General features: G+C 40.7%; 1 protein-coding gene across 1 annotated transcript in view; it reads right to left on the bottom strand.

Moving 5' to 3' along the window:
* Positions 1–333: 333 nt before the first annotated feature.
* The window catches only part of LOC123766866 (uncharacterized), a 29,002-nt gene continuing 11,385 nt past the window's right edge, over positions 334–17,950 (bottom strand). The window contains exons 2-5 of the mRNA XM_045756305.2: positions 6,994–7,165; positions 5,230–5,385; positions 4,533–4,724; positions 334–1,831 (exon numbers count right to left, since the gene is read on the bottom strand). Of these exons, the coding sequence (XP_045612261.2) occupies positions 1,614–1,831; positions 4,533–4,724; positions 5,230–5,385; positions 6,994–7,153 (726 nt within the window). The 5' untranslated portion in view covers positions 7,154–7,165 and the 3' untranslated portion in view covers positions 334–1,613. The remainder of the gene's footprint in view (positions 1,832–4,532; positions 4,725–5,229; positions 5,386–6,993; positions 7,166–17,950) is intronic.

The following is a 17,950-nucleotide window of genomic DNA, read 5'->3' as shown; positions in this document are numbered from 1 at the left end:
TGGTGATCATGTCTTCCCTTACTCCTCTGTCTTCTGTATTGTATATCAACCTCTGCGCTGTTAAATCTCAGTGGTAATCTAATACGAGGGAGGATATCAACAAAATAAGGATTTTTTAAATTTTTATTCAACTGAAACAAACATGTCAAAATGTACCACATTATGCGTGCAGTAAATAGCAATGTTTCAGTTACACTAACAATCTCCATTATTATTACTATTATTTTAGTATATGTACATATAAAAATTATATGATTATATATATATATATATATATATATATATATATATATATATATATATATATATATATATATATATATATAATGTGTGTGTGTGTACCTAATAACCAGAACACACTTCTTAGACTTATACAAGGCCGGATTTTCCTAACAGAGTGATTTTCGTTATTTAAAAAAAATTAAATTGGTTTATTGTAATTAATATTATTACCTGTATATTAAGAACATGAATTACTGACTTAGGTTTGGTCATATATCTACATTAGTTTAACTCCAATTAAAATATAATCGTATATAATATAATGGAAAGCTTTATCATCCTTAACAAAAATTTTTTTTAGAAAAGTATATAATATTAGGAAAACTCGACTCGTTGGCTAAATTGGTCATTGGATACTAGGCCAAGTAGGAAGCCACTGCTACTCTGCTTTCCCTCATAATATAAGTGAACTTATTATTTATCATCACAGAACCTTGAATGTCTTAGAACATAACAAAAGAAACTGCAGATGGTATATATCCAAGCGAAACTGTTTATATATCAAAGTTCTACTGGAATACCAGAGTGTAGCAGTCACTGAGGTCACTACAATGTATAAAAAGACTTACTGTACAATAAGACGTGAGACAAGTACAAATTGATTATGATTGTATACAAGACGTTCGTATCCATAATCACTTGTCTGTGTGGGGAAATATTTGGTTATGGAGTAATTCAAGTTACATTGAATTAATAATTTATTAATATAATAATTATAATTATTTATTTATTTACAATAATTTACAATTTAAATAATTTACAAGTAATTTTTGTCGTGAACTCTGACTGCCAAGGGTAAGATGGTCGCCTTCAGTGTATGGATTGGAATATGATTCACTAGCCGACTCGTTAAAGGAATTTGTAGAGGTATCCAATACCTCTCCAGCCTTTATCCTATTTTTTTCCGTATTTTAATTTTGTCTACGCTCTTCTTTATCCCTTCTTACTATCCTTGTTGGTCAGTTCAAGTTAAAAGTGTTTACTCATTTGGTCGGGTTTCTCCTATCTTGCTCCCTGAACACGACATTGATTTTGTCTCATTTATTTATTCATTTTTATTTATTTATATACAAGAAGGTACATTGGATTTGTGAGAATGCATAGCATGGTGTTCACATTCTTGTAAAGCCACTAGTACGCGCAGCGTTTCGGGCATTTTAAAACAACCTGTGCACACACAGTGTGTTTATGTAACATTCTGGACCATAGTGTTTTCCTGGTATTTATGGAATAACTATACTATAAGAAAATATTTATATTTTTTGTCTTTGCTGTTCCAAGTGCTGTTTTCTTTTTCTGCAGATTAGCTCAGTTCATATCACCTCTCTTCTCTACCAAGCCTCGTCTTTATCGTTGCCTTGGCAAAGAATGATTTGATCTGTATTATGTGCGTCGATTACACGGATTCCATCATGATTGACTGAGAAGGAAACATCGTCGCTATTTCCCCAGGCCTTTATTCTGTTTTGCAGTTGATAATCATAATGCGTGCTGTCTCCCCAACTAAGTTGGGATACCGTTTTATTCAGATCGATGCGGAGTGCCCAACCTGTATCAAGAGTAACCAGAAATATGAGATTAATGATTCAGCTATTGCTTCCAATATTACTAAAATAAATTAATATACCTGTATATATATAAGTGAAGAACTCTTAAGACCCAACCAGGATTCCATCCTGCATTACCAGGGTTCACCTCCAGGCGTACAGAGGACTATAACCACTTCACTAGCGATCGTCTATAAGGATTGGTTAGTCTTGGAGATTATTAACCAAGTTTCATGACTAACCAATCCCCGGCAACTCTCGTGGCGCAGCTTGCGCATAGTTTTTCATACGTTCCTGATGCATGCTCAGACAGTGCAGAACTACAAATGTAAAAGAGAGCTTGAAAAGTCCCCAAGCCATAAAGAACTGTAAGACCCGATCAAAGTTCGATCCTGCAGTACAAGGGCTCACCCCCTGGTATACAGAATACTGAACCACTTGCCCAGCGATCACCTATTAGGAGTGGTTAGTCCTGGGGCTTATTAACCATGTTCCATCACCAACCAATCCCCGGCAACCCTCGTAATGCAATTTGGGCACATTTTTCAATAAAATCTTTACAATAAAATCCTAACAGACTTTTTAAAGAGGGTATTAATGGTAGCTCAGTAGGAACAGCAGCAGACTATGGTTTATGTGGTCAGTTCCAGTTGTCCAGGTGACTGAAGTGCTATTATCCATGATATGGTGGTTAGTAATTTATATGGCTAGGACGTGGATCACCTAACACCCGCATGCCAAGTTGGTACCCAGGGAAAGGTTTAAAGTTCCACTTGGGTAGCAGATAGGTGCCTCTGAGTAGTGTAAATTATGACTAGAACCACGCGCACGCTCCTGGGCAGGTGTGCCGGGTATGGCACACCTGCTCAGGTGTACGGGGTACCCGTCACAGGAGGGTGCCCGCTCGCAAGGTTCTAGTCACTGGGGTGTGAGAGTTGTCCCACTCGTGCGGTACTAGTTACAAGGGGGTGTGTAAGGATAGTTAGAATATGTGTAGCATGTGTGCAAGTGTGTAAGATGAAAGTGTAAGTAATGGGGGCGTAGAGTTATACTGGTGTACATGCCTAGTGAGTTTTAAGGGACAGAGGTGGTTCACTGACTCACGCCTTAAGCCCCTGCATGACAGAGTTCTATTATTTGATGAATTTAACTTACATTTTTAAGTGTAAAGTGTTTAAGTGGAATTTTTTAAGTGTAAAGCTGGTTGTAATGCCGCTGTTGCTGAATTTAGGTTTTACAGTGAATAAAAACACATCAACAGTTGATCAATGTAACTATGTTAAGGTACGATGGTGAATAAAAAAAAGATGTAACTACATTATGTTATGTTTTTACCTAGCATTGAATAAATGTATTATCAGTGGTAAATATTTCTGTTTCACTGTTTTGCTTTAATAATGAGGCGAGGCGACAAACCACACGGCACCTCGGATGCATTTCCGACGGTTCCTTTCATATAAAAGGGGTGACGCCGAGGAAAATAAGACGCGTCCCTACCAAAACGATATTTTGCTACATTTTTTGTCTTGTATACCAAGTAAAAAATAAATGGATGTGGTGATCATATCCCCTCATTTTATCTGTACAACGAATAAATATTATCACCAAACCTCTTTTAAGAATGAATGAATGAATGAATGAGCGAAGGAAGGTATGAATGACATGTTTGAGAGAGACGGAAGGGGAGCGGTTGACTGCATGAGGGGGAGAGTGCTGACGAGAGCGTTAATGACCAGCTTCTTCTGATAAGCTACATTGAGGTTCCAGCCCCGGCTAGACATTCCTGATTCCTGTTGTTGTTGATGTGAATTGACCTCATAGCTAACGGCTAGCAATTGAAAGTATTTTAAAACTAAAAACTAAGTTCCCCTGTTCAAACACACTGACTGTTCCATTGAGAATTTCTATGTCTGGATCACGGCCCATATGACCATGGGTTATGCATGTTTCTTGGGCCATCAAGCAGTGTACGACAACCTTTATATAGGGACTATCGAATATAATGCAGGTTCACTTACCACTTTGCTTTGGGGTCAAGTAATACGAGTCCGTACAGAGTAAAAGCTATGATGTAACCCTAACAGGAGATGCTAACACCCTGGCTGAAAAGTTTATAATCCAAGTATCCAGTCACCGGAATGCTCACATTCCCAAAATAATAAAAACATATTAGATAATAAAAATAATAAATATTATTATTAGATAATATTATTTATTAGACAATATTATTTATTAGATAATAAAGATAATAAAAACCAGATCAACACTAGTTCACAGGAAGCTGAGAATTGCGATTGATGAAAAAGGCAAGTGCCTCAAGACGCTATACAAGAAGTCAAGGAGTCTATAAAATAAATGGACTATTGATAGTCGACACTATGGCACAAATCTCATGGCTCTTGTTACTAGTGCTGTGGATAAGGCCGAACTATTATTTCTGAATTTACATGCAAGATACAAATTACTAAGCCAGACCGCTGTTCCCCGGTGATCCCCATGGCAGCTACATTCACGTGGTGTGTGACTTAAATGCTTCGTTTCATACCAGCTGACGCTGTTAGTGGGTGACTTACGATCCCTAGTAAGATCGTCCGTGACAAACAAGAACAATTCTGAAGAAAAGAAGCCTATATAACAAACTGTGACGAGTACATCAAAACCATTGTTTATCAGATCAAGAGAACAGCAAATATATCTACTTACTACTAACCCACGTCGAGAACTTCATGCCTATCTGTATCTGCTGGTCCGTCCTCAAGATGGCAAGACGAAACCCAGGAAACTTTTTGCAGAATGACCGGGCCGAAGGAATATCATTTTGTGTTATATTAAATGGTGAGAAGTAGATGAGACCGTCAGCCTCCTCCGTCACGTCAAAGTAACTAGAGAGTTTAGCTAGAAGATAAAATGGATCATATTACGACTGGTGTTTATTAGACAGGGATTGATATCAAATATTCTTTCTATAAGGAAAGGAGTTGTTAATCGCAGTCCCTGACAAGCAAAGTTGCACACACATCCGGTAAAATGTTTACATTGTCCATTAAATTAAATAATACCGTGTATATGCTTTGCAAGTCGGCGAATATTAATCTCTTATGCAACCTTCTATTTACTCTCAAAAAATATATGAACATATTTAAAACGGGAAGTAATATCTATGGACATACGTGAATACGTGAAATAGTACATATGTCCTTCCGTGCTTTATATGTACATCCAATAGTTGGTTCTTATCCAGTTCGTAGCCCACTCTTACCTTGCTAGTAGGTCAACACTTATCCAACTTGTATTTCCACACTTATACAGCTCAACCTCACCAACACTAATGTAACTGGTAACCCCTATACCTATCTTGCTCCTACCCCTACACTTACCCATCTCGTAACTCTATACTTACCCAGCTTGAAGCCGTACACTGCATCCTGCTGGCTGATAGGTTTGTTTCCCCTGGGAGTATTAGCTGACAAGCGACAAAGGAAGTTTTGATCAGCCACTTTCTCCGCTGAAAACGACACGCATTTGACAGTCGCCAGACATCTCATCTTGCACCTGCCTGTTTGAAGGTATATTTTAAATGTCGCCTAAACTGCAGTCGAATTAATCCAAAGTTTTCCTCCTACCTCATCCAGCTTGTTTGATAGACCAAAGTGTGGTCCTTTGAAAAATTAATTAGGTCAAGTAATTTAATGATTAAAGACATGAATGACATTCTAAATATATATTTTGCCTCTTGTTTACTTTTTTCTTTATTATAAAACAGCAAGTATATACAAATAAAAGTAAGATATCAAACACATAACAGTGCACCAACAGCACAGGATTCATTCACCAACACCCGAGCACCATACCAATACAACCCTTCATCTTGAGAGTAGGTGCAGTGTGCATGAAGGGTTAACCCTCCCGATGACTGCACCAGGACAGATGTTGGGAGATGCATTGACGTTGAGGAGGATAAGAATATCAAAAGTGTTAGTTGCGTCGTGCCGTAGATAGAGGAGCGGCGACTAAAACAGAGGTGGATGGTAGAGGGAGACTTGCCACACCGTAGGGCGGGATGTCCAGTTCATGGCATCACGGGATCCATGGCATAGTGTTGTGCGCAAGACGCCTACTAATACTTTTTCGGGAACTGGTATATTGGAAAGCGCAAGCAGTACGCTTCCCAAATCATCAACGTGTCAAAGGACACCCGGCCACCAGGCGGCGCCTTTGGCTGAGACATCCCATCCGGCACCCCATAAACAAACTCCTTCACCCGCGGCACCCAGATAGTGGAAGAGCACCACGGGATCGGAAGCACTCGCAGACAGAGGAGCGTAAACCCAATCAGGGATAACGAAGATGGGATACTCCGGTCCAGGGACATCGTCACTGTCCGGGTGCCAGCAAGCATCCCCGTACAGTGGCCGGCAGAGATCTTATTCCATCAAATGCTTAAGACTTTTCCAAACTGCCCAAACAACCGAGTCAACAGCCCATCTGTCATTTCAACTAGGGCACCACCACATCCGTCAATATCACACTTAGGTTGGCGACGTGAATGGTGTCCGCTCCTTCACCCTCTTCAAGGAAGACGAGGTAGACCCCATGCTAGAAGGCTCTCACTCCACACAGGCAGAGCACCAACCCAGAGCCAGACCCAGCCATACGACCTCCACCACCTCGGCTTGTGCACCAACTGAGGAGCCCACTCTAAACACGTCTGGTCCCTCTAGTGGCCAGCAGACAAATCTCTCTTCTGTTTAATAGGGAAGAACTCAACATATCTATGAAGTGGTGGTGAAGTCAAGTTGAATTGTTTAGTTGTCATCAGGGAGAAAGTTATTAAGCTGATAGAGAATTTAAAGCAAACTAAATTCCCAGGACTAGATGAAGTTTTTGTCAGGGTCCTAAAAGAATGTAACGAGCTAAGTGAACTCTTGACCTTTATATTAAGTCATTACAGTCGATAAAAGTACCGGAATCGTTCAGAGTTGCAAATTTTGTGCCAGTCATTAAGGAGGGAAATCGCTTGAATCGAACTATCGGCCAATTACCCTAAACGTAACTAATTATTGGTGACTGAAGGGTCAGGAGCTAAAGCTCACCCTTCAAGCACGCAGAGAAGCACACACACATAAATTATGTTAGAAGAAGTATCCGCACAAGAGAAACTTACAGACGCTGGTGGTAGTGAGGGTCTCGATGAGACTTGTTTTTGTTTGTAAGGTCATGTCCCTCACTATGAAGGTCCTCAAGGGCCACAGTGCACCGCAGGTCCACTGTGTCAGCAGCAGGAGCACCAGGCCCATTTGAAACAGCAGCAGCAGCGTTTGCATCCTATACTGGCCCTGTAAAAGGAAATGCAGAGATGTTTTCAAATTGATATATTGCCAGGGAAGTACTTGCTTTACGTGAACCATCATCAGAGGTGCCCCATCCCATGTGTATTAAGAGCTGTGATTAAGGCCAGTCTCCCGTTGGATAGCAAGAGTAGGGCAATGCAGAGACAGTAATCACACTAACGTGATGTATCAATGAGAAAATCCCCATCCCGTCCACTCAGTAGGCTGTTTAAAGCAACGGCCGTCGTCCACAGACTCATTCATCAATTTTAATTTACTGTGTATTAAGCATTGATTTGTTCTCATATTAATTAATATTATTTACATAAAAATTCTATGTACAGTTAAGCGTAGCTTAGGTTAGGTGTTTAAGTTCTGTTGCCGTTTATTTGTATTTGAAGTACGTGGGTGAAGCATTTATAGAATTGTGGTTCGAACAGAGGATCCGAAGGAGCCGTGATGAGGATTCGAACCTATGCGGTGGGTAGTCCCACGTACACGCCCCAGACAATCAGGCAACGACATGGTCAGAAGGATTGCAACCTGGAGCTCTGCTGAACACACGAGGGTTAGTAGAGCAATATGTATTACCTTTACTTAATCCGCCAAACTAATGCAGCAAGCACACTGTTATAAACTATCACACTCACACCTGCAAGGACATTGTTATACAATGAAGGTAAGGTACAATTGGGAGAAGCGCTGGGTCAATATGACTATACAGTATTTGGAAGGGATGTGAGGACAAGTGCAGGGATATAAAGACGGAGTGAAGGAACGGTGCCCAAACATTTGTACCATCGGAGATCAAACACCGGGTTAAATTATTCCCAAGTGTCATTCGGCCTGACATTAATGCTTGTATCTATAATGCTACTTCGTGTGGCATTGGCTAGGGCTTTGGTAACCCAGCACCAATATGTTTATTTACAACAATACATCCTCCACTTAAGGCAATATTCACAGAATGTATGCTGAGCGTCTTTTGTGTATATTTATTGAGATATTACTTTAGTCCTGGATTATGTTTAGTACTTGATTAAAGTACATATGGAGTCAGTGCTTCGAACTTGGTCAAATGAAAACAAGCATGTAACTTAATGACACTTGCGTATCATTTCTATAATATGTATTTTGTTTTAAGAACACTTGTACCTCGTTGGATAATAACACTTATTCCTTATAGCCTTGTTGGATAATCTTTAACCCTTGCATAGTTCCCGCCAATATTCCCGTTTTCTTTGCGCGCGCCGTTCTGTCTTCAGGTCAAGCATTAGGAAGGATTACTTCCTGTCGCGAACTACACTGATTTCCCGCCGACAGATAACGTGTCTGTGGCCACAAGACTGTGTCCTGGCCTACACGGGGACGCGTCCAGCACCTGTGCTGTCGTGGGCTCGTAAGTCAACTCCACCACCAACAACGGAGGATAACAAAGGAAGTCATAAACACCATTATGGTGGCGGGGCGCCTCCCTCGCCCCCTACATCAACAGCAAGAACATATATAAACTAGGCTGCTGGTTTATGGACGTAGGGAGGGGGCGGTGCTGTTTAAATCCTTACATGATACTTCTCTGAGAGTAATATTTAGCTCTTCGTAAACCAGTTTAAGTTAGTCTGTGGAACTTGTGCCAGCTTCCGTGGAACTTTTAGCGATTAATTCCTTACTCGACTCGAGTAAGGTTAGGTTCTCATTTGTTTAAATGACTGTAGGTAGTGTAACGAATGAATAATTGTGGTAACATTCAAACATTACATCCAATCCTCGAATTAACCTGCTGTTTAATCACGACCCGTAACAACCGGTCCCAGGAGCAGCATCTCAAGCTCATATAGAACCAGGCACTTTAGGTAAAAACAAACTAAGTCCTAAATATGGAATTGTTACAGTTCAGGAAGTTCAATTTATTTATTTTCGCTGGAAGTTTGTGTAACGCTGGGGGTGATGATCTTAACTTTCAAACAAATTATGGTAGTGAGCTAAAGTGAGTTACAATAATGTTGCAGAGATGGAGTTGCCAGCGAGAGGATCCCGGCTGGAGTCTGCCAGGCGAGACGCCCAGACATCGTCCTCACCGTCGCCAGGTGAGCAATTACTGCCACCCAGCCAATGCCGTCTTATCACTCGGACTCACTGGGCAGATGCCTTGGGCCTACAGTACTGTTAAGACAGCCCTCCACCTTCCTAGTTATGTTTGCATCTTGACCATATTCAAAGATCAGAGAGATTGTTAGGGGTATTGATATATTGTTAGGGGTATTGATATAGCGAGAGTTTGCTGTACACGGAGCAAAGATAGAAGTCGCGTTACTGATGATTTGTCCTTTTTACTATTGCAGGTAAGTGAAAGTTCGTCGAGGGACAGAGGCACACACACACCACCTGGCAGGTACGTCCCAATTAACCTCTATTAATGAGTACCGTCGTCCCCGAGTAGATGTTGACGATTTGGGGATAAGTGGTTACCCACTATTGTGAACCCCGATAACCTCTTGACATAGATTCTTCCTAGGATGAAAGCTGTTCCCCGTCTAGGCAAGATGTTGACTAAAACCGGATGTATAGCACGGTCTGTAGCGTGTCTGTCAAAGTCGTATGAGAGAGAAGAGGCGTGGTTTGGAGTATTTTGTTTGTCTCTGAGTAACATAGGTGGATGGAAAGATGGCGACCACACCTGACTTTCCCAGGGGGAAAGAGTTTGTGGATGTCATTATTAACCAATGAGGAAGAAGCGTGGCTTTGACGTATCATGAGCAGAGGCTCTATGATTGGTGAGCACGTCACTTGCGAGTGTGAAGGTTCGAAGAGGTCACACGCTTCTCGCTACTTCAAGTTTAAGGTATGCGTCTTGGTGAAGGAAGTGCTGGTAACCTTAACAGAGGCAAGTCCTGTCAGGTAGGAGAGGGCGAGAGCCTAGATTCATGGGGACGGGAGCGACATTCTGAAGCCAGTGAGGATGAATGGGCATGGCGTCCTTCCTAGAACCTACAAGTTTTGCTTGTCCCAGGTGAGGACAGTGTGACAGGTGAACCGAAGTTAGTGCTGTGTCTGACCCCCACACGCAAGTCAGGAAGAGACATTTCCACAGTGGCAGACGAAAGTGGTAAACTTCAGGCGCCAAATGATTTCTGGAGACAAGTATTGTCGCACCATAAGTTTTGAGGTTGATGTCGTAGCTGAGAAGAGGTAGCTTCATCTGATGATGAGTTACTTGGTGCTGCTACTATTCACCTGTAGAGAATAATTCGTTGAGAGAGAGGAGATCCACACTGAGTCAAAGAGAATTGATCCACTGTCGTGATCAACCAAAGATCTTTTATCATCTTTATTTGGTTGTTTGGAGATGCCATTGTAATTGTATGTGACGCAGTGACTGAAGGTGAGTGTACATTTTATTTTTTTATTGATATGTACTTTATGTAATAACGATATGTAATAACATTGGTATTACAAGATCTGTTTCCTGCAAGATTAGTCAAGATCAGGGGAGCAGTCTAGTGTAAGGCATAATTTGTCATAACGAGAAACTAAGGAAGAACGGTGCTTATAGAGGCAGTGATCATTAATGTTGACAAAAATGTTAAGCATATTGTCGAGGAGATACTAGATAGATTTGTTGGTGTGATATAACTAGTACGAAGGACACTTTGATGAGGAAAGTGTGAAGAGATTTATTTTTACTCGGTGTTCTAGAAAGGACTGCACAAAGTCAACACGTATTTAATGGGGTGAGAATAGCTTGAGCTACCTCATCCCTTTGTGTGTATTTTACCTCAATAAACTTATTTAAATTTCAAGTCAACACGTTAAGTGTCAGATGTGAGATTATACTTCAAACTGAAATAAAAGGCGAAAGCAACCACCGGAGTCCAATTCCCTGGTACGAATATTTACTAGATCGTTAGCTCGTTAATTGCCTGTGGTGATCTTAAGGGGCCCTATGGGTCCTCACACCAATTTTGTATTGGTGATTGGGCTATGAAGCAGGTTCGAATTCCTCATTAAATGCAAGAAATAGTCTTAGTTTGTTGGAGCATGAGTTATGAGGGTTAATACTCTTAGGTGTTAGCATGAAAGTCTCTTTTTTAGCAACACATAACATTTATTAACAAACTTAACTCTCATACAAAGAACAACAGTTTAATGTTACGTTAATTGTCCTAAGTGTCACTATGACAGCTATTGAAGGCCAGTATAGCAGGACTCCTGTCCTTGCCGCTCTAGACTGGTCAAACTGAACTAACTGAACATCGGGTGCTCACTTGGTCTCACCAAATGCAATCCAAAGTAATTGCAGCAAATCAATTAACAATTAAAACATATCAGCGAAAACTGGTGACTGAGACCGTCTTTGGTATAAACAATCTCAGTTACATTAACACACGCCTCTATGGACGGTAATCAAAACAAACAACTGAATTTTATCAGGCGATAAGCTATTTCATGTTTACTTCTCGATCAGACAATTTTTATGTTTATTTTTGCTTCGTTCGACGGTAGCTGATTGCTTGTAATCGCCATTCTGTTGCTCGGAATAGTTGATTGTGCAATATTAATTTGTTTTCCTGTGATCAGATTGTCTTGTCTTAGGACAATTACAAATTTTGTAAATATATTAAATCGACTCATTCTTGAATATATTCAGCTTTAAACCAGTTTCGCATAATTCTGTGTCCAAAATTCCAGGATAGTAAGCTATCTATTAATGAAGCGAGATGAGGATAACCTCTCGGGTGAAAGCTAGTGGTTTTGTTGTATTAATTCATGTCCGCATTGCTCATTTTGTGTGCGTGAGAAAGAGAGAGAGAGACACACACAACAGAGAAAGGGTGGGGTAGGAGCATGAGTGATTCATGCGTCTATGTGCGTGTGTGTGTGGAGGGGGGGGAGGGAGGGGGTGTGGGTGTGTGTGTGTAGCATGAGTAAGCTATATTCATGTTATTCTCGTCCACAAGAATTTGGTCGGGCTCATCATTCTTATTTATTGGTCACGGAAAAGGTGATGAAATTCTTTAGTGATGAACCCCACAAGAACACACACAAGGTGTATACAACACGTGAGTTTTTACTTTTGTTCGCGATCATGTCCAGAATTAAAGTAAACTTGCTGGTAGGTAAGTATGCACTTGTGGTGATCTTTATAACTCTCCAGAGGTTGATAGGCCTTAGCCCCAACGGTGATCTTTATAACTCTCCAGAGGTTGATAGGCCTTAACCCCAACGGTGATCTTTATAACTCTCCAGAGGTTGATAGGCCTTAGCCCCAACGGTGATCTTTATAACTCTCCAGAGGTTGATAGGCCTTAATCCCAAAGGTGATCTTTATAACTCTCCAGAGGTTGATAGGCCTTAATCCCAACGGTGATCTTTATAACTCTCCAGAGGTTGATAGGCCTTAATCCCAACGGTGATCTTTATAACTCTCCAGAGGTTGATAGGCCTTAATCCCAACGGTGATCTTTATAACTCTCCAGAGGTTGATAGGCCTTAATCCCAACGGTGATCTTTATAACTCTCCAGAGGTTGATAGGCCTTAATCCCAACGGTGATCTTTATAACCCTCCAGAGGTTGATAGGCCTTAATCCCAACGGTGATCTTTATAACTCTCCAGAGGTTGATAGGCCTTAATCCCAACGGTGATCTTTATAACCCTCCAGAGGGTGATAGGTCTTAGCCCCAACACCAAACCAGTACCAAATGTCTTCCAACTTACCAGTTGTTGATATTGGAATGTAACATGAACACTATTAACACTTTCGTAATATTATTTGTATTATTATTAAATTAATATAATAATTAGCGGATACCAATAGCCTAACCAATAATGAATACAAATTGAGTTGAAATTTTAGGTTGTCGAGAGATAATCTGCCGAGGTGATTGTCATGTAACTGCTTTACTTACATTAAGTTCTTCTTGGTAAACTAATGTCTGAAATATTTATTTAATTTATTTATCAATACATTATATATATATATATATATATATATATATATATATATATATATATATATATATATATATATATATATATATATATATATATATATATATATATATAGGGAAGGGAGTACCACCTCTGGCTGGAAGAAGGGGGACCCATAGCCTCGGAGGAAACCACACATAACGCATTGGAGGGAATGTGTATTCCCTCCAATACAGTTTCTGTGTGCTTTTCTCCTACCACCCCCTTCCCTTTTTTTTTTTTTTCCTTTATTGTGTATTTAAAGGTTACAAAACATACAAGACAAATGCCTAAAGGTTATGGATCTCTTGAAGCTCCTCCGCTTCTGGACAGGAACCGAGGACGCAGCAAGCATTTCCCCTCTGGATCGCCACACTGAGACGCTGAAATAAAAAACTGGAAGCCCTTGGGTCTCTGGTGACGTCAATGAGCTTGGACCCCAATTCCATGAGGCAAGTGCCCCAAGGCACTCTTGCCCCAGGGGCCATGCGTCTCAGACGCTATGGGAACAAAGAGGTATTGACCTTCCAGTCGCCTGTACTTGAGTGATTTTGCTGTTTCCCTGTGGTTGGCCGCCCCACCTGCTTGATCAGCTCCGAAGTGTACATAGGTGTCAGCCAGGGTGGATTATATATATATATATATATATATATATATATATATATATATATATATATATATATATATATATGTATGTATATGTAGCCCATCCTCCTGTTCAGGTAGTACTTAGAGTAACGATGAGGACAATCGTACATATATTGACGTAAAGGGTAATTAGAAAGTCGAAATCGGTACTATTGAATTTGGACAAACCGTAAAAAGTTTTTGTATTGATGTTGCAAAGAAAGCTTAAACTAACCTAACTTTCGTAGGCCTAATACACGCTATCTGAGGCCTAATATAGTACATATATATGTACTATATTAAACCTAGGAATATTTAAGTTTCGTTTTTACTATTTTTTTGAGATTCCATAAAGTGAATATTACCAATTCTACTATCTAATTGCTCATTACATCTATGTATATACCATGGTTCACATAGTTTATACAAAGGATAATCTAAACAGGAGGATGGGTTGATATATATATATATATATATATATATATATATATGTATATATATGTATATGTATATATTCAAAGTCCATTTTTTACTTCCAAGTCTGCAGGAATAATTGAGTACTTTGCGTGAGCATCAATTTTGTTTTTTATATTAGTTTATTCGTTGTGAATTAGACTGTGGACTATGATTATCTGAGGAGTAATGTGAATTGACGTGGTCACTATCCACAGCTGCTTCCTCGAGTGCACTTCATATACACTCGAGAAAATATTAACTGTTCTCTAGTTGAGGTGGAAAAATTAGGATGTAACCTGCCAGGGAGTAGAGCCTAGTCTTATATTACCTGAATGCTATGGTATCAAATCCACAAATTACCATCAAACTAATGTTGTTGATACAATATTTACTATTTGAAAGCTGTGCATCAATAAAAATGAACAGTTAAAATTAATAAAACTAACTAATTTGATTAATTGTGGGAAATTCACTGGAAACTATATTTGCATATACAGTGAGAGTTTACTTTAGTTTGCACTGTGTACAGGAACACGCTGGGTAGTTAGTAAGCAGATGTATAATTATTGGGTGCCTACTACAGTAAGCAGATGTATAATTATTGGGTGCCTACTACAGTAAGCAGATGTATAATTATTGGGTGCCTACTACAGTAAGCAGATGTATAATTATTGGGTGCCTATTACAGTAAGCAGATGTATAATTATTGGGTGCCTACAACAGTAAGCAAATGAATAATTATTGGGTGCCTACTACAGTAAGCAAACGTATAATTATTGTGTGCCTTCTACAGTAAGCAAATGTATAATTATTGAGTTCCGGGAGTATAACAAATCTAATATGTCAGATATATAACTAATTCAGTGAATATAATAATTAGTGGAGTATAATGAGTTCAAGTAATATTCAGACTAATATAATGAGTTTAGGTAGTATATTGACTATAATATTTATATAGCAAAATGAGTTTAGGGAATATAATGACTTCAGGGAATATAATGACTTCAATCGACTTGAGAATGGTCCAGGACGGACCGAAACGTCGTCGTCCCTTCAATTTCTAGTGTGTGGTCTGGTCAACATACTTCAGCCACGTTATTGTGACTCATCGCCTGCACTTCAGGGATGCATTATCAATGCAGCGAGTATAATGAAAGAAGGAAAAATATAATTGTTAAAAAAAAAGAAAAACTAGTGTAACGCCCAAATAGTCCAATGAGATCATTGAGTATGAGTTTTGATTATATAATGAATTCACAAAGTAAAATGAGTTTAATGTTCATTATGTACATAGGAGTATGAGGGGTGAAGGTGGTGGTGGTGGTGCTGGCCTAACAGTGTCTACGGGGGAAGGTGGTGGTTGTTGTTATTGAAGATTAAGCCACCACAAAAGGTGGCACGGGCATGAATAGCCCGTAGGTGGTAGATTTTGAGAGAGAATCTATCTTGAGATGATTTCGGGGCTTAGCGTCCCCGAGGCCCAGTCCTCGACCAGGCCTCCTTTTTTGTTACACATCCACCAGGAAGCAGCCCGTAGCAGCTGTCTAGTTACCAGGTACCTGTTTACTGCTAACAGAGGCATCAAGGTTAAAGAAACTCTGCCCACTTGTTTCCGCCTCCACCGGGGATCGAACCTGGAACCTCAGGACTACGAATCCGAAGCGCTGTCCACTCAGCTGTCAGGGGGCCCCTAATATATGACCATTGGTCGTGTAACATCTTGAAGTGTCTCTGAGACTCGACACTACGGGGGGAGGTCTAGCTCTTAATGCCCCGCCTATTGGTCAAGCTGTAACTGTTGTTCTACTGTATTTCCTTTCCTGTTATTCTAATTTATTTTGACCACCCGTATATGATAATGGAGGAAATAGTGTGGGTGTTTAGTGGGTGGGGATTGACGGAGGAATTGTCGAGATGGTGGTCTTCCACAACTATTGATTTTGAATTTTGCCCCGAAGGGCGAGTTTATTGGGCAGCGCCACTCATCCCGTGAGTGGACATACCGCTAGGACAGTATGGACAACACCCCCTAATAGGAAGAAAACACGCTGGGTTGTTCATCCTGTCACTTGTACCCAGACACAGCGGGGACTTGCTTAACTGTCTCAAGTGAACAGCTCCTCAAACAAGAAGATTAACATGTGTCAACCTGTAAAATCTTACGTTATCTTGAGGGTGCAAAATGGGGGAATTTTGATACTGTTTAAGAACAGTATCAATATTTGACAAATAGTGTTTTCTTAACTCAAACAATGTGGGGTTTATTATTCTACACATATTTCTAATGTCTCTCAGATGTTTACATTCACGTAGATAGTAGTCAAGGCGGTGTCCATCACTCTCACCACAGGTTCTGCAACTCCGCTGCTCAACTGTTGTTTCCATTCCGAATCTCCATGGATATTTATTTCCAAGACGGATTCTCGCTATTACTGATTCACCTGCGGTTGCCTCCTCTTCTTCCATAATGATTGGGATTGCCAGCTGCAACCTGGTTGTACCAGCGTACAGATTCACTGATTTTTGCTTCTATCCTCCTTTCCTCAGTAACCTTGTCACGGTGATGTTGCCTGACAATACCTCTTATTTGTAGAAGAGTCTTGGGTATGAAGTATTCAATATGGTCACCTTCAGCGCCTTCAGCAGCCAGCACATCTGCTCGTTATTTGTTTCAGGGCATTCCACTACGTGACCACACATACAGTGCCCGAGTATTGCCTTACATTTGTGGCCGTCATTTACGGTTCCAGCTTCTGCCTGGGGGTGATGGTGATGGAGTAGTGGTTCTGTGATGAGGAAATGTTGAGGTGGTGATGGTGAGGATGGAAGTGTTGTATGATGATGAGGTAGTGCTGGAGTGATACTGGGGGAATTGGGGAGCCTTTTAATTTTGCCCTTAATGGGGATACAATTTTATGGGCATGGATACATATATTTCTTGTTCTGTCTCTCTCTCTCTCTCTCTCTCTCTCTCTCTCTCTCTCTCTCTCTCTCTCTCTCTCTCTCTCTCTCTCTCTCTCTCTCTCTCTCGCTCTCTCTCTCTCTCTCTCTCTCTCTCTCTCTCTCTCTCTCTCTCTCTCTCTCTCTCTCTCTCTCTCTCTCTCTCTCGCTCTCTCTCTCTCTCTCTCTCTCTCTCTCTCTCTCTCTCTCTCTCTCTCTCTCTCTCTCTCTCTCTCTCTCTCTCTCTCTCTCTCTCTCTCTCTCGCTCTCTCTCTCTCTCTCTCTCTCTCTCTCTCTCTCTCTCTCTCTCTCTCTCTCTCTCTCTCTCTCTCTCTCTCTCTCTCTCTGTCTCTCTCTCTCTCTCTCTCTCTCTCTCTCTCTCTCTCTCTCTCTCTCTCTCTCTCTCTCTGTCTCTCTCTCTCTGTCTCTCTCTCTCTCTCTCTCTCTCTCTCTCTCTCTCTCTCTCTCTCTCTCTCTCTCTCTCTCTCTCTCTCTCTCTCTCTGTCTCTCTCTCTCTGTCTCTCTCTCTCTCTCTCTCTCTCTCTCTCTCTCTCTCTCTCTCTCTCTCTCTCTCTCTCTCTCTCTCTCTCTCTCTGTCTCTCTCTCTCTCTCTCTCTCTCTCTCTCTCGCTCTCTCTCTCTCTCTCTCTCTCTCTCTCTCTCTCTCTCTCTCTCTCTCTCTCTCTCTCTCTCTCTCTCTATGTTTTCTACTTTTTCTACTTGAGACTAACATAAAAATTACAGGTGAGGCGTTCTTCAGGAACCTATTATGTCCCAGGAACAACTGTTTAGTTAAGATC

This window comes from Procambarus clarkii, chromosome 60, assembly GCF_040958095.1.
Source record: "Procambarus clarkii isolate CNS0578487 chromosome 60, FALCON_Pclarkii_2.0, whole genome shotgun sequence".
NCBI classification, from domain to species: Eukaryota; Metazoa; Arthropoda; class Malacostraca; order Decapoda; family Cambaridae; genus Procambarus; species Procambarus clarkii.
This window is presented reverse-complemented; position numbering and strand designations above follow the sequence as displayed.